At 37.8% G+C, this 18,778-nt stretch overlaps 1 protein-coding gene across 1 annotated transcript in view; it reads right to left on the bottom strand.

Annotated features, from left to right (window-relative positions):
- Positions 1-18,778, bottom strand: part of RGS22 (regulator of G protein signaling 22) — a 971,253-nt gene that overhangs the window by 890,102 nt on the left and 62,373 nt on the right. Inside the window, exon 4 of the mRNA XM_044065939.1 lies at positions 17,407-17,628. Within this exon, the coding sequence (XP_043921874.1) occupies positions 17,407-17,628 (222 nt within the window). The remainder of the gene's footprint in view (positions 1-17,406; positions 17,629-18,778) is intronic.

Below are 18,778 nucleotides of genomic sequence, written 5' to 3'. Positions count from 1 at the left end.
ATTTCTCACCACTAGTTCCAAAATCTAACTATCCCATGCTTACCTCTTTCCAAGCTGGCTCTCAAATCCTCACAAACCTACAATTCTCTCTCCTGTCTAAACTAGAATCTACTTACAACAAAACTGCTAGATCTGCAGCAGGTCAAACCTACCAGTCTCACCACTGCCTTGCCCTCAAAAGCCTACACTGGTTAGAATTTTGCCACCAAATTCTCTCTCAGCTTAAGATCACACATTCTGTTTTGTACAAGTCCTCCTCTTGCCCTGACCTGGGCTCACTAGTCTCCTACTATACCTCCCCTAGATCTCTCCAAAGTTCTGAACAAAACCTCCTCACTATCTACAAATCTAAAAGCAAAATTGTGCAAAACTTGTACATCAAAACTGTCCTGCACATGCTTGGAACAAACTTAATACTACACATCAGAAATACTACTCACCCACAGAGATTCAAGACTGCTTTTAAAAAACCTTCTACATGGTACAAATATTAATCATAACAAAAAGGTGAAATTAGAGTCATAAGCACATAACTAATCTAGTTTTCTCTCATTACTTATTTCACTACTGCTACTGACATAAAATTAAGATTACCTGCTGAGAAAGTTTTCTTAAAAAATGACTGTGCTGTTCTATTTTATTCTAAACTGTCATTATTTGTAATAATTTACTTTTATTAGACAGCGGTGATGCAGCAATAACATTGTTGCCTCACAGCAAGAAGTTCTACCGTTCGATTCTCGGCTGGAGTGCGGGGAGTGCCTTCTTTGTGGAGTCTGCATGTCCTTCCCACGGTTGGGTGGTGTTCGAAAGACATGTGTAAATGGGAGTGCCTTCGTTGAAGGTTGGACGTCGAGCTGGCACCTCGGCGTTCATGAAAATCCACTGCCAATCATTAGTGGACCGGAGTTCTTCTGTGGCGACCCCTAACCAGGAAAAGCCGAAAGACAAACAACAGCAACTTTTATTTGATAACTTAAGAGATCTGGTCCATGCAGGGCCAGCCTTAGGCCATTTAGACCTATTTGGCCCACTAGGCCACACTCCCTCAGGGAACCCCACATCAGGCTTTGACAAGGTCATTATGCTTTACATGCTTAAGAGACACTATAGTCCTACTGGCAGTCTAGCTCCCAAAGAAGTTCGTATTAATAGCAGCTTCATGCCTCTTGTATGGCTCACAGTGTTAACTGCTCTCACTCCCACAGAAGTTATTATTATTAGTAACTGCAGCTTCATGCCGCTTGTATGTCTCACAGTGTTAGCTGCTCTCACTCCCACAGCAGTTATTATTATTAGTAACTGCAGCTTCATGCCACTTGTATGTCTCACTGTGTTAGCTGCTCTCACTCCCACAGCAGTTAATATTATTAGTAACTGCAGCTTCATGCCGCTTGTACATCTCACAGTGTTAGCTGCTCCCACAGCAGCAGCAGCAGCAGCAGCTATTATTATTAGTAACTGCAGGTTCATGCTGCTTGTACGTCTCACAGTGTTAGCTGCTCCCTCTCCCACAGCAGTTAGTACTATTAATAACTGCAGCTACATGCTGCTTGCATGGCTCAGAGTGTTAGCTGCACACACTTCCAGAGTAGTTAGTTGCTGCTGCTAAGGGCTCAACAGGGTTTTCAACATAAAACTGGTTAGATTAATCATCTGGTTTGTGTACCATTACAGTTACTGTATCAGAAGATAAGGCCAAGCTTATTTTCAAGACTGATAGAGCAATACTGTTTACTTTTGCTTTTCTTGCTGATACATGGTTTATGAATAGTTGTTAATGAATAAAATTACAAGAAATAACTGCAGTACAATCAGTCATGGACAGATTGACAACAAACAGTATGTATAAAAAATGCAGGCACTGCATTGTGCGGGTAAATTCTTATTACTACGAATTGTGACAGAATGTTACCAATTTAGCAGTTTAGTAGAGAAATGCTTGTTACAGTCACAGATAGGACCATAATAACCTCTAAAAAGTGAAACATGAAATGCATGTAATCAATGGTGGGAGGTCGCTAGAAAAATGATTCACTTTGCTGAAAGTATTAAAACAGTAAAACAGCAGAATACAACCAAAGAAAATAAATTTAAGTTGTAGTGCAACAGTTGTAATGTAAAAGAAAGCATATGTGAAGATAGTTTGTTTGTCTTTTTGGCTTTTCCCGGTTAGGGGTCACCACAGCAGAACTCCGGTCCGCTAATGATTGGCAGTAGATTTTTTTTTTTATGGTGCCAAGTTGCCAGCCCGACACCCAACCTTCAGCGAAGGCACACCCATTCGCACATGTCTTTCGGAGGACAATCGACTGCAGGGAGGATATGCAGACTCCACACAGAAGGCACTGCAGTCAAGAATTGAACAGGAGAACCTCTTGCTGTGAGGCAACAACACTACCGCTGTACCACCGCAGCTTATATAAATGAATACAATCATAAGTAGATGTGATACAAGAAGTAAAATGTATAAAATAGGTAAGAAGAATGTTTGTACATCATATAGTATAATGTTTATATGGAGAAAAATATACAATATGATGCAGTAAGCACAACTGTTGGACATGACGTGAAGGACAGGAAAGCATGAGTCAAATAAGGATAAGGGAGGAAGGAAAAGGGACACAAAAGACAGAAAAATAAAAATACAATAAAATCTTTAAAAAATGTGGAGAGAACAAGGGGGGAGTATGCAGCCAGGTTGTACTACAACATTTGAAGACATGTTTAATGCTATGCCAGGGTGTACATCTGGTGATGTACCATGTTGACACATGATTTCATTGACCTATCAAACAAGCCCCTTACAGTGTGCCTGAGTGAGTTAAGCAGACCCTGGGAGAGGAACATGTTGGATCAGGAGCAATCCAGGAGTCCAGTAGTTTACTTCTGTTTTAATATGTCATATGACAAAATATAAGCTAATAAACATATTGTTTTATTTTAATACACAGTAACAACATACATTCCAGTGACCTCATCTGAAATAGTCTTAAGTTGAATAACCAGCAGATGGAGGGAGGGATGGGGTAGGTGGTGGGGCTCAGATGAGGGGCCCCCACCAAAATGTTTCAAATTGGGCCCCACAATTCCTAAAGCCAGCCCTGAGTCCATGGGCTCTTTTCAGTCACAAACCAGGTCATAAAAAACAGAACAGAAAAGCAATCAAAATATTAGTATAGTTGCTGGCAAACAGCATAGTTATTAACAAGGAAAACAATGTACAAGTAACAAAACACTAAAAAACAGAACAGCCTACTGATTTCAAGGGATTGACTAACAGCTGAAATTCTGACACCAAATAACCAGAAAATGAAAGTGGCAAAAACTGACACAATACATGGTCAGTGTGTGTGTGTATATGTATATACATATATATATATATATATATATATATATATATATATATATATATATATATATATATGTGTGTGTGTGTGTGTGTGTGTATATATATATATATATATATATATATATATATATATATATATATATACAGGTCTACTTCATATGGTCAACAGCTCATATGGTCGAAACTCATTTGGTTGACGGCTCATTTGGTCAACAACCAGTATTCAAGGCACTTAACAGGGATTTGCCCCCTTCCCCAAAGTTGTGCGACCCTGGATTTGATATATATAGTTAGGGGGGTGGGGGGCACAGCCCCCCGCATTGGGGGGTGTGGGGGCAAAGTCCCCCCACCTATATTAGTTTAAAATGTTTAGTTTTTGTTGTATTTTCATGTTTTAAATGAATATTAGTGGGGGGCTTTGCCCCACCCAACTATATATATATATATATATATATATATATATATATATATATATATATATATATATATCAACTCCAGGATCACACAGCTTTGGGGAGGGGGGCAAATCCTTGTTAAGTGCCTTGAATACTGGTTGTCGACCAAATGAGCCGTTGACCAAATGAGATCTGTCGACCATATGAAGTAGACCCATATATATATATATAGAGAGAGAGAGAGAGAGAGCTCTACTTCAGAAGACTGAATCCCAAAAGACTGAAAATTCAAAATACTGAACACATTTTTAATGCAGGAGCAAGTGCCTCTGCACCCCTCATGTGGGGGGATGCACCCCCCCAGACCCCCTGCAAACTACATACACCAACTCCAAGATTGCACAACAGTGGAGAAGGGGCAAATTCCATCATTCAGTAGTTTGAATTTTCAGTCTTTTGGTTTGTTAGTCTTCTGAAGTAGACAAATATATAAATATATATGCACATAATATCTATCTACAGCCAATGCCTATTGAAAATAACTATACTTTTATACGTTTTATATTAACTAATAATTTACTGTATTCTTGTTTTAACTGTCATGTTTTCATGAACCATCATATCATTACTACTCTATGTATGTACATTTATTATGGAAATCTTGTATAACTGCCTTCTACTCATTCTGTAAAATGAAGCAATTCTCCCAGGGTTTCTGCTGAAAATGGGACCTGTGCCCAGTCAAACTTTCCTGGTAAACAAAAGCAATAAAGATTATAGGTATGTATGTTTGTGTGTGTGTATATCTATATATATATATATATATATATATATATATATATATATATATATATACACGTGTGTGTGTGTGTGTGTGCAAGTGTGTAGCTGATACAGCAATTCTCAAATACCCAAAATGAAAACAATGAATGCACCATCACACTACTACCAGTAAATGAAAAAACTCTGCTCTAGCCTGAACACTAGAAAACACCAGTATTACTGAACCTTGATGGCTAAACATACACCAGTCACTGTCAGCATAGTGGCACTGTTAGGAAAAGGGTTTTTAGTAACATAATGTCTAGGTTTGGGTGTATATGAATAATGGTAGGCTGGGGAGGGGAATGAAAAACATTTAAATAAAATAATGTAAAAATAATATTATGCCACAGCCAGCCTACTGGAAAATGACATTTCCAGCAAAATGAATCAGACTTTAAATTTAAACTAGCTAAGAAAAAAACAGCATTGTAAAACTAACAGTTCTGAACAGTCACTGTCAGTGGTTCAATAGGTTGTACCCTTGCCTCTGGAGCTGGAAGATCAGAAGGATATATGTTCTATTTCCACTCCAGGTGTTTGGACTAATTTTCAAATTGCTGGCACATCATTGTAGCATGGGTGAGGGAGGTTTCAATACTAAGTGTACTAGTCTTCAAATAAGATGTTAAACTGAGTTCCCATCTGCTTCAGCTGGTGGTAGAACTGGTAGCTATAAAAGATTCCACTGCACTTAAAAAGAGCATGGAAAGTTCCCCGATGTCCTGGCCAAATTTCCCCTAGTCAGGGCCGGTCCTAGCATTTTGGGGGCCCTAGCAAGTAGGATGTAAGGTGTAACCATGTTACTGCCATGCCCTCTTCCCTGTCAAGGTCCTCCCAGCACCCCTTTAATGATCACTGTATAAACTGTTAGTACACAACAGACCATTACAAAGACTTGTAGTGCCAACAGTTTTGCATCACATACACACACTGACTGGCATTTATTACATTACAAGCCTCAATACTACATACAATAAGGTAGCCTAGAGGTATATGCACATCCTGGCTGTCACTTTATAGCAAGGTAACATTATGGCAAGCCTCTGTATCACAACGAGGCAGCCAGTCCCACAGAGTTAAACACAGTGACTAGCCTTTAATAGCAATGTTGTTACATTACAACAAGCCTCTGTACCACATCAAGGTAGCCAGTCCCACAGAGGTACACAAATATACCCACACAGACTCCCACACACAGGACAGAGACACCCACACAAGACAAAGACAGAACTGCAACAAGACTGAACATAGACAGCCACTCACAGGATAGAGTGAGCTATCTGGGGTCCTAATGGAGAGACGGAAAGTCAGCAAGCAAAGGAGAGGAGCAGTAGTGCTGAAATTTAATTCATCCTCAAGTCTTGGTGAGTACCTTCGCGAGGTGGACCCTGTTTTTCACAAAATCTCACCAAGACGACACTGATATATAGAGTGTATTTATATGGCATATATCATGGAGAGAAGGGCTCTATATCATATGAGCGAATCGCACAAATTGCAAACGCTCATAATATCGAATGTACCGGACCTCGAACTTCCTACTGTGGGTGGTTGTGCCCTCCACACCCCCCGTTAAATATATATTCCAACTCTGAGATCACACTACAGTGAGGAAAGGGCAAATATCCCATTCTTCACTGTACCGCGATTTCAGAAAAAGCACTTTGAGGTCCGGTACCTTCGATATTATGAGCGTTCGCAATTTGTGCGATTCGCTTATATGATATAGACCCCGACAGAAGTAGGTCAAAAACAAAAAAAGATAACTGGGTGCACAAGACCCAGGATAAAAAAGTGCCCAATCCTGGTAGGCGCAGTGGTGTCACGAATGGAAAAAAATGACAGTGTAGAATCTTCAAAATATGGAAACATTCCTACAATGGGGCCAGGCCTGGCCCAGGGGGAGGATGGCTCCCCTGTTGTAAAAGGAAGTAGCAGTCCACAAAAGTCACAAAAATTGATTGGCCAAAGAAGAGCAATAAAGATGACAGAGTGGACTATTGAGGATAAGAAAGAAATTATGTTTTGTTACTATTACTTTTGGCTGACATCAAAGATCAAAACAATACTAATTTCATGAACTTTAATCATACTTTGACAAAGGAATGGGTCCGTTCCCATCATGGTATTAGAAACTCAAAAGACTTGGAGAAATTAAAAAAGACAGAGATATCCACACCAAACAAAGTACTACAGCAAGACTGAAGAGAGAGACTCACAAAAGACAAATATAGCATTACAGCAAGACTGAATACATAAGATACATTAGTCAGACTGACTCCACCACACAAGACAACTGCAGACATGCAGGACAGTCAGACTGCAGAGACACACAAAACAGCCATATAGAAGAGACTAAAGACACACAAGACGTACAGGAGACAGCCCTGGGGAGTTACAGAGACTGTTTTGACAAAAAATACTTTTTTCTGATGAACAGACCAAAAATGTCAGACAGACTCTGGCCTTTCTGCAGTACTGTCACTCCCCCATATCTCTCAACCTCCTACCACAAGAAAACTGTCAAAAAGAAAAAGTCAAAATAATAGTAGGATAAAGGTCTAAAGTGAAGGACACATTTTAAATACTGCTTTTACAAACAGAAAGATATGGACATTTGGCCATATTTCCCACAGCACCCCCACCCATCTTTCAACCACACAGCCCACACAAAAGGTGAGCCCCAAACTAAAATATCACTATATGTGTCCAAAACAGGGAGCCAGTCTTAACTCTTTCATGTTTCTATACAATGTTGATACAGTTTATGTTTCAGCCATACAGAAAATGAAATAATTTGTTGAAACTGTTAGATGCTGTTATTTGGGGATTATTTAGGCTTTGATTCCAGTTAGTGATGATAAGGGCTGATTAAATTAGGGGTAGTCAGGGGGTCATGTGATCTATTTTGTACTATTTAAGCAGCTCTTTCAGTAAGTTTCACTTATTCTGAAGATGTCTGACAGTTACAGATAAAAGGGCTTAACAATAAATAAGATAGTTTAGGTTTTGACTTTGGGTGTTTTTTTTGTTTGTTTTTGTTTTGCTGGTTTTAAGTTACTGCAAGCTCTATCTGCTGGTCATGGGATTTAATTCTGACTATAAACCATCAGTCTGTTCAGTACTCCCTACAAACAGTAGCTCTATCCCTTCTATGGCTTTATTACTGCTCATCAGATTAGCCTGGGCTCTGATGGAAAACACTAGTGTGTTGTGATATGATTGGACAAGGAAAGGGGTGATGATGAGTAGCCAAATACTATATAACTTAAAATAATGATGGAGAATAAGTAGGCCAATGCTACAATGTTTAAAATAATATCCAAGTGTTTTCTTCTGAATAACTGAATAACTGCAGTAATTTGTACTACTGAAATTAAAAGAGACACTGAGCATATTTATTATTAGAAGTATAATTGACCCAGTCAATTGCAAAGTATTTGACGTTTCACAAAATGACTGTGCTTTTTTAAATTATTTATTATTTTGACACATTCATAGATGATTATTTCTTCACATTATTTTTCCATCATGGGGGGGGGGGCAAATAATTACATGCTACTCAGCATGACAGATGGTTGCTAAGGTTGCTATGACCTATCCTTCATGGTTTCCATTGAATGGCCTTGTGCTAAAACAGTTCAGCATGACAGATGGTTGCTAAGGTTGTTATGACCTATCCTTCATGGTTTCCATTCAATGGCCTTGTGCTAAAACAGTTATAAATACTAGAGGACATTCCACATCTAGTCCTACAGAGTCTAAAAGAATGGAAGGCATTACATCCTGAAATTTAAGGACCAAGTACTAGAGCAGATTTCTGCAGCCCTCAGAGTCACAACACTTTGCAACGGCACATCTTATTTTAGTCTTCTGCTACTAAGGACAGACACCCTCACTTCATTATTTTCCTGGATGTTAATTTTCAATGTTCATTTATCTTGCTGGGCCTAAAAGGGCACACACAAGTGTGTCATTTATAGTTATGTGGCAGATCAAGGAATGGGGAGAATTACACCTTTAGACATGTTCTCACTGTGAACAGTTCCTACATTTACAAATTCAGTGCCTTGCAGAAGCACAAAGCTGTAAGTCCCTTTTCTCTGTGCATAAGCATTAAACTAAAGGTTGGGTTTGCCAGCTTTGCTAATGTCTAATGGCAAACAAAAGGCAGTCCTTACTTACCAGTGAAACTGACCAATTAGAAAAGCAAAGATCCCTAACTGCTGAATTGAATAGGGCCACACAGAGGCTACCTCAGCAAAGGCTGAGGAGCATAACATGTCTCTAGTTCCACTGTTCCAAAATTGTAGGGTCTTCTTACTGTGATTGCTGACAACATTGGTAGTAAGCCAGTCTACATTGTAGTGGATCATTCCTTCAAGAAACAGCTTCTGCACACCTGCATTCCGAACTTCAGGTGTCACAAAATTGTTGATGCCACATCTGCTGTTACCAGATTCATGGCTTCACCTATATCTGGGACATTTTTTGCTGCATGTAGTTTATTTTATTTTTTATTTAACATTTGTTGACCGGGAATGTCCGACTAGGTTCCACAGAGCCTGTTTTCAGCGGAAGCCCGGGGAGAAACACTCCAGATGCATGTCTTTGGAATGTGGGAGGAAACCGGAGTACCCGGAGGAAACCCACGTGAGCACAGGGAGAGCATGCAAACTCCACACAGAAGGCACCCCAGCCGAGAATCGAACCGGAGAACCTCTTGCTGTGAGGCGACAACGTTAACTGCTGCACCACTGTGCCGCCCTAACAAACAGTTATTAAATTGCATAATTCAGTACACCTGATATTTCCAATCCTTCAGTTAAACAGCACTCCTTAGTTACTTCCCTAACTTCAAGGACTGCTGTCAAATTCAACTTCCAGCTTTTTTTCTCATTTTACCCTTCAGAGTTTAACAATCATTTTATTTTTAGCACACTTCAGTCAGAGCTTACCTTGCCGTGGAAGATCGGTGCTTGGGAACATCAGCACCCACTTGTTGATAGCCACTCTTTAATTTAGGGCTGCACTTGAGTGATAGAACAAACACTTCACTTGTTTCTTCTCACTTTCTGTTTGTTTCACTCAGGTTCTAGGAAGTAGTCCATCAGCTTGCATGTACTGCACATGCACAGACTGATGGCTCCATATATTGCTAGAAGCATTGGGGACCAGCTGTATTTGCATAACAAACATTCTATCCTCCATATACCAACATATTCATATACCAACACATGCAGATCTCCAGTAGCTTTCCGTATCCTTAGTTCTGCTCTCCTTCCTCCTTAATCTTTTCACTGTAGTACAGTGGGCAATATCCACACTTCCAGTATTTTTATCTCCTGTTGTTCCCTGCAGCCGTTGCCCTCCTCTACCACACTGTTCTGTAGGATAATTTGGCTGGCACTTCAGAGGTACAAATTAATTCATGCTACATCAATGTTAAACTTTCCCTGAGTTACATACCTGCACAATCTCTGCTTGACAGATCAAACTTCCATTTGTGTTGTCATTTTTAATAGAGGTGTACTATAAGTAGAATTTATTTATTTATTTATTTTACATTCGTTAACGGGGATTGTCCAACTGAGCAAAAGCCCTTATTCAGCAGAGACCTGGGGAGAAATGCTCCAAAACATAGTTACAAAAAATATAACTATTACAAACACAGTTATTATAATCATTCATAATAAAAATTGTAGAACAGTTATCATATATATGCAGTTACAATTGCCTATAAAAATGAAATGAAGAATACTGCAGCAGAAGGAAAGGAGACAGTGTTAGTTAAAAAATGTTGAAGTAGACTAGTTTAAGTTGTATATGTTTTGGTATAGACGAGAAGAAATGATGGTAAGACAGAGGAAGTTAGGTTTATTATTTAGTGAAGGTATATTCAAGGAGGCTGAGAACAGGTACAAATCCAGTGACTTTTTAAGTACTCTTTAGTGGCTAGTTTGAATACTTTAGGATGTACAAGTGATCTAACTTCTTGCAGGAGTTTGTTCCAAGCAATAGAGGGATGGTAGCTGTATGTAATGGCTCCTATTTTGGACTTGGGCTTGTAGATTTGTAAGAAGTCTTGGGTCTAGCCAATTACTGTCATGCTTATTTGTACCACACTTCATAATGTTATGCTTTCTCAAGATGAATTTTGTTTTTGTTCTTGGTGTTGTTTTAAAGTAATGTGCAGTTTGTATTGTATTGTATTATAGAAAACTGACTGGATTTGTTCCTTTGTTATTTTATGCTGTGCTATTTTTGCAGATACTTTTATTTCTTTAAGTGCAGTCAGCTTCACTTTTTCTCCTCATCTTACACTGCTGACCTTTTCATACTATATATACCTCAATCCCCTGACCTGCACTCTTTATTCTTTGTTTCTTTGCTTCTAAAATATCTCGCTCTATCAATAAAATACTTTACTTTTCTGCTGTAGACTTTTTTCTTATCAGCTGCTTGTAACACTTCATATTAATTCTATCCCACTCTTCCATCTGGTTTTGCTTCTTCTCTTACATTCCATCCAGGCTCCTTTTTACCCCTGTGTTATAGATCCTCCTACTGTGAAGCCAGACCATATTAACCTGAAGACAGTTTAGAGTTTGGTGGATTACCCTCTTCAGACGACAACTTGTGTTCTCTGAATTCAGGCTTCTCTCCCAATCATGCTTCCTTGACACCTTCATCCACGGATGCTGCCCCCTTTCCCTCTCCTTTGCTAAACCATTGCTCAAGAACTCTATTATCTCTTAAATTCTTATCCTACCTTCTCCCCATTTAGCAAAGCATGATATTATCTTTCTATTTAAAACTAATTCTCCTCTCAGCTAACACACCATAAACACTAAGATCCCTCATCCATCACCTTATCCAATCTCATATTCAGCCTACAGAATTATCTGCTTAATTCCCATTTTTTTTTAAATTAGGGGTCATTATACATAACTTTTAATTTTTCCTTTACACGTTATCTCTTAATTTATATTCATGAGCACCAGGTACTTTTACATACTGGTCTGCTGGAATTTGTGGTGGTTATCACAGCCCTGCTTTGCCCAGTGTTTTGCAAATTCTACTGGGGCACACTACATTAATATTGTGATGCTTTGTTCCTCAACTGGCTGCTCATCCTGATGACAAACAGACTGACCCATTCCCCGGACCCAAGATTTAATTGTTTTGCCCTTAAAAGGACAGTTGAAAAAGCTTATTGAAAGGCTACACTCAGCTCGTCTACTTGTCTAGTCCAATCCATGATCTCCTTTCCTCAGCAAAACTAGCAAAACGCTAGTAGAAATGCTTGTATGCATATGCAGAAGTGTCGCAAGCTCATTCGTACCAATCAGGGTCCTTTCTAACAAAAAGCTTTTCAGGCTGCAACCAACCTGGTCCTTAGTGGACCTGAAAGATTGAATCCTTTCCTGACATCACTTCCTGAGTCAGGAGGAAGTACAAAAAAAAAAAAAAAAAAAAAAAACAATGAACTGTGGCACTGACCTTGATTAAACCCGCCTGATGAATATGGTGGCCACATTCCTGGGGGCCCTGATCTGCAGTGAGGGATTGGGGGCCCCCCGCGGTTGTGGGTTTCACTGGTGCCTAATGCCAGCTATGCCCCTAGTAGTATTAATACCACTTCAGGTCTCTCCTGAAAAGAGGTCACTTGCCTGGTGAGACTAACCTCATCAATAAAGGATAAATAAGTAAACAAAACCTTCTTTACACTACTAAAACAATTCCACTTTTATTAATCATACTGATCATGGTTTTAAATAAGTTGTTTTCAGAAAGTATAAGAATAGCCCGCATGACCTCACATGAAGAGGATGTTGGTAGGGAGTTTGACTTTGCAGCCAACATGTTTCACTCTAGATTAACCTCCCCACCTGGTAGAAGAAATAAGAAGTTATGTGGAGTCTAAATGGGGTAAGAAATACAAACCACTCCTTGGAAGAAGATTAGCTAAAAGGAGTGATGAGTGTGAATCGGGCAAATTTGAGAGAGCCTTGGTTGTAGAATATGCCTTACAAGCGGGAGAGGTTAAAAACATTATTAACAATAATTGTGGCATACTCAAAAGCAATCCACATATTTACAATATTTTAGGGACCAAGACATTATTCATTTCTAAAACAGCTCCAAATTTAAAGGAGAAAATTCAAAAGTGTAGCCCAACCCATCATTTCTTCTGGGCCTTACAGGAATGGGACCACAAAGTGTGGAGGATGCAGCCAATGTCCTTACATCCTTGAAGGAGAGGGGGCTATTGCTGGAAAATTATATTGATTCAAAAGTATGTTTTTCAAAAGAGAATTGTCACTTGAAAGGGGTAGTGTACCTTGCCAAATGCCTGGGCTGCCCGGCATACTATATTGGTAAAACAGAGAGAAGCCTACATAACAAATTTACAAGCTCCCATATCAAAAAGGAGAATGTGAACAATGCCCTCTATAAGCATTCTACTGAATGCCCGACTTACAAAAACTATAAATTTGCCATTCTGGAGCAAGTTATGGGTAATCCTAGAGGTGGGAGCATAAATGAAATGGCAGATTAGATTGCATGTCTCAAGATTTCTCAGGTTAAATGAATACATTTCCTTGCAACCTGTTTTAAATGTGAAGGCATGTTTTAAATAAAATGTTCCGATTTTAACATTCATGTTTTTATACATTTTTATTTTCACGTTATGGAATTGGTTCAACAATTGTTACAAATTTCAGTGGAGAAGTGATGGTATACATTTTTGTATTTTTACAGCAATGTGTCTTTATTCTTTTCATTTTAAATTAATTAATTATTGACCTTTTAAAAATATATAAAGCACGTCTTTTGTCTGGTAAATTGATTCTGAGGAAGTCCTAATTTTATAGGATGAAAGCGCTCAATCTTTCTACATTTTTTTTCAATAATTTTTATTTATTCTTTTCATTAATCTAAAATAGCATACATAGCAGAACAGCTAGAGGTAAGACCTCTTTACAGTAAGCAGTTGTTATACATTGAGGGTAGTACAAACAGAAATAAAACAATCAGCCAATACTATTCCCATTATATACACACACACACACATATATATATATATATATATATATATATATATATATATATATATATATATTCAATATTCGAGAGAAAAATTGATACATTTCAGTGGGATTTGTTGTGATTGTGCATATACCTTAGAAACAAGAGGAATAGGAAAAAGAAGAAAATTTCTTGGTCTATGAATATAGTTTATTATACAATTCTTCCTCTAAAACGTGCACATTGATTGGCCAGCCCAACCAGCGTGCCTGTTGTAAATCCCTCAATATACTAACGGAAAAAGGTCCGGTCGCCCGGACTTTTTCCGTTAGTATAAAACACTGTCTCGCTATGTTAAAAGAGTTTAACATAGCGACACAGGTTTTAAAAAAAGCAACGCAGATCTCCGTTGCTTTTTTTAAAGCTGTCTCGCTATGTTAAACTCCTTTAACATAGCGACACAGTGTGTAAAAAGCAATGGAGATCTTGCGATCTCCGTTGCTTTTTTTTTAAACCTGTCTCGCTATATTAAATGGGTTTAACATAGCGAGACAGCTTTAAAATAAGTAACGGAGATCTCCGTTGCTTATTTTAAAGCTGTCTCGCTATGTTAAACCCATTTAACATAGCGAAACAGTAAAAAGCAACGGAGATCTTGCGTTCTCCATTGCTTTTGCCCACAGCTCTGATGTACTGCGTAGGCATGCGCAGTACATCAGAACTGCCGCGGAATACCAGACAGCTGCTGAAGGGCAGCAAAGAGGTATTATACAATGCCATTATTTAAGAAAAGTAATTATTTCTTTTCTTAAATAATGTCATTGTATAATAGCAATAACCCACTTCTGGGTGTGGGTAATGCGGGATTTAACCACGGTTGTCTCACCAAACCACGCCAACCATGGTTAAATCCCGCATTACCCACACCCAGGCGTGGGTTATTGCTATAGTAAGGGATCTCTTATTTGTATTTAAGTCAGATATGTTGTCATGTGCTAGGCCAGAATTCTTTCTACATTTTTAATAAAGAAGGAAGTCTTATTTTGTGACTGCCTGCAATTTGTACTTTTGTCATTTAATTCCACAAAATTAGCTGACATTATTTAAAAAAATAAACTTTACCTCAGAACTATAATACAAAATCATTCATGACATATGTAAAAAAAAGCTCATTTGAACAAACAACGTCTACAATTAATCTCCAAATCACATTGAAATGAGTGGGAAACTGACATCCAAACTAAAAATGTACAAAACTGAATTATATGAATATGCAGGCATTTGCTAGAGTGATAAATTAAATATTTTGTACTGCAGGATTACAGAACATATTTTTTGACTCGGGGATTCATTCATAACTCTCAGCTTGAATTCTAGACAAATCCAAAAATAATGCAGTGGGAGAAAAGGGGTCAAAACCAGTGACAGTTTTTTTTAATATAATTCTAATTCACTTAAAAAGTTAACAGAATAAAAAGTTTTGCATTGACATACATTTTCTGAACTATAATAAGTATGAAACTATATCTGGCATTACTGAATAAATATAATCCTCAATGATTTACCACAAATTCAAAACATTTATGAGGGGCAGGGCAAAACTGTGAGGCAAAATCAGAGATGTTCTGCAAAATTCTGGACAGTTGAAAGGTATGTTATATCTTTCCTACCCATCAAGAAACATGATTTTTTTTAATGATTGCTTTGCTTGCTTATTTGTTTTATTTTTTTTAATGAGGTGGGTAGACTGGCCTTAAAGCCCTTTTCAGTATATAAACATTCATACAAGATATTCTGTTTATTAAAAGCAGACCCCCACATAATCCATATCCATATAATGTTTCATTTTCTCTCATGTGTAGGACTGCCATACCAGTATTCATATCCAGTTCATGGCATTTGGACTGGACGGCAAACACAATTATAAACAGAACATGCTTGAGGGATAGATTCCTGTCCCAGAGACTTCCCCTGCTCTGGAATAGGCTGCCCATTCATGTCAAGCAAAGCTCCTCATTAGCCCTCTTTAAGAGAAATCTTGACAATTGGATGGGTAATAGGAAATTCACCCCGGGAATCACTGCTGTGGCTCTGCTCGACGGGCACAGGAAAATAATTTTCTTGGGTGGAGAAAGCCAGGGAACTCATTTGGCTATGTTTGTATAGGCCCTATGGCCAATAGCATAGTACTTACCTATGAACCTATGAAAAACTGGTCAATACCTCAAACTTCTATTCTTCTTTCGGCTTTTCCTGGTTAGGGGTCACCACAGCGGATCATCTGTCCGCTTATGATTGGCGGTGAAGTTTTACAGTGTCAAGTTGCCAGCCTGGCGCCCAATCTTCCACAGAAGGCACACACACACTCACACCTAGGGCCAATTTAGAGTGTCCAATTCACCTATTGCATGTCTTTGGGATGTGGGAGGAAACCGGAGCACCCGGAGGAAACCCACGCGACCACAGGGAGAACATGCAGACTCCACACAGAAGGCACCCCAGCTGGGAATCGAACTCGAGAACCTCTTGCTGTGAGGTGACAATGCTAACCGCTGCACCACCGTGGCCGCCCACCTCAAACTTCTATTAAAAGTTCAAATTTTCTATAAATATTTTTTATAAAACAAAAATAAAACAGATTAAATCAAGCACTTGCAAAACACATTAAAGGGCATTTCAGTTATCACAGTTATTGTTTTAGTGTGATTCTGTGTTTCAGTCATCTCTTGTGGGAGATCAGACATTAGTAAATAAAGTGCAAAATTCCAACTGCTTCCTCACTCCCCCATTCCATTAACTGTGTATTTCAGCCATAATAAGAAGTAGTACCTGGCCACTAAAGAAAGTTCATTGACTCTAGCATGTATAGCTTCACAGACACATTACAAACTAGATCTCCCAACATGTCAGCCATCATTAATCATTTAGATAAAAATCAGCAAAGTTTTACTATAAGTAATCTCCCCAGCATCATTCATAGAGTATGTCAAGAGCTACTTCAAATTATTTATGTCCATCTTAACAGAATTATTTATACAGTACTTAATTATTTCTAAATTCTTAATACTGTAAAACAAAGAAAAGGTCATTAATTTAATAAACCTACCTCACTGAATCAGACTGCCTAATTCAAGTTTGAATTGCATGCCCCAACAGATAGTTTTACAGGGTGATTTAACTAATTGAAAATCCAGTTTGCCATCTCTAATTGAGGCTAAATGTGCTGAAATATAAACAGTTAATTCAAAAAATCACTTATGATGATCATATAATCATATAGTTTTAGAAATGTAAAATTATGCCCAAAATCAGTATGACCACAACACGAAGAATCAAAGACATACATCTCACTCAGACTAAATTTCAGTTACTGATCTATAGTACCAGTTCAGATATTTAAATTTTTCATGTAAAGTTTAATAATATTGCTGAAATGGTAAACATGCCTTTCACTACCTGTAGAATATTTGCTCAGCATTTCTAGTGGAGTTTAACAAAGGAAAATACACAGAAAAGTTTTCTATGAGCAATATAAAAAATGAATTGCACATTCTGAGTGAAGGTACTCCCCACACTAGACACACAGACAATCAGACACAAAGTATTATAAGTGATGATGTCAATGATGCTGGATATTTAAAGAACGTTCATCATTTCAGCAATTCATGAGTATTTTCCGGTTGTCTGTGGCAGTAAAATAGCTGTCTGATAATGTGAATGTTGAGCTTTAACTATTTAAAAATGCAAAGCAGTAAATACAACTTAATCAGCATAATATAAAACAGTGGCTGCTTTCTGTACCGTTACATTGAAGTTGGTATCAATATTGATTTCTGGAGAGTTTTCTTCCTGCTGAGCTGTTGGAGGTTGACCAGATGCTTTCCTTACGACATCATATATTGGATTAGGAACTCTGTAAGTCCGTAATAGTGATTTTATCTGGTCGGTAATGCATTTCTGTACATCATTAATGACTTCAAAAACTCCATATTCTTTGTTGAACTTAATTGGCTCAGGAAAGGTCTGACATCAACAAAAAAAAGTTAGTTATAAAATGTGAGAAAGAATGAATAACTGCCAAACCAATATTCTTATTTACTCTCATTTTTCATTTAACTTGCATGAATGTTTAAGATTAAATATATGAGAACAGACTTGCTTTTAATGTTGCATTCAGTCCACAAGATGCTAAAACAGTTTAACAGCTTATTATTGGATTAGAGTAACCAGCTATACCTACTACATACTTGACTGGTATATGCTGTCATTTGACAGGTTATAATAGCCGAAGCTTAAGAGATACAATACAAATAATACAAAAGACATTAATAATTAAGTATAAGTGCAACATCAGGGTACATAAAGTTAATGTAAATAAGCAAAATAACATCAATACAAAGGAATCCCATCACTGCATATAGTTAATATTAGTAGATTTAGAGTAAGGTATGCATTATTTTAGTTCATTAACACCCCGATCTAAGGTAAGAACATTATGGTAAATGGAAAAGAAACATTGTTTGCCACCATCATTTAATTTTTTAAGCATGACTTTATTTAAATTTCATACTTTAACTTATAATGTGAAGTTTCACTCAATAAATGCCCTTCAATTAACATTTCAGTTAACACCTTCATAGGATATACTTTCCAACATCACTTTTTTTCATTTTTCATCAATACTTTGTTCATTTACATTTATCTAATTACTGCCAGCCATCTTACAGCATTAATCCTCCTGAAGATTAGTTTGTATTTCCTGATCCCACAGATGTCATTTACTCCCACGCACTTTCAAAGATCTCAACTCCAGTTCCCTTATTTCTTTCATAATATTTGACATGTCTTTATAGTTGGTTGACTTTTTGACTTCTATTTTCTTGTGATTACTTTTTTGGCTAACACAATCATTAAATTTATTAGGGCCTTACTATACCTTGACATTTCTAACCGTAGACTCCAGTTTAAAGAAATTGTCATTGCTCAGTGCAACATGCTTCCCAAAACCTGTGTCAGGACACTGTGTAGGGAGTTTTTAAACTCAATCCTATGCATTAACAAAAACATGTTCCCAGTTTCTTCTCCCTTCCACTCCACTTATACAGCAACTATTCTCCATTTGTAGAAAAATATATGGAGTGTACTTAAAGTGCAAATATATTTATGCAGATGC

Source organism: Protopterus annectens, chromosome 3.part0, assembly GCF_019279795.1.
Source record: "Protopterus annectens isolate FY-2018-M chromosome 3.part0, PAN1.0, whole genome shotgun sequence".
Classification (NCBI taxonomy): domain Eukaryota; kingdom Metazoa; phylum Chordata; order Ceratodontiformes; family Protopteridae; genus Protopterus; species Protopterus annectens.
Note: the sequence above shows the minus strand (reverse complement) of the source record. Positions and strands in the feature narration are given on the sequence as shown.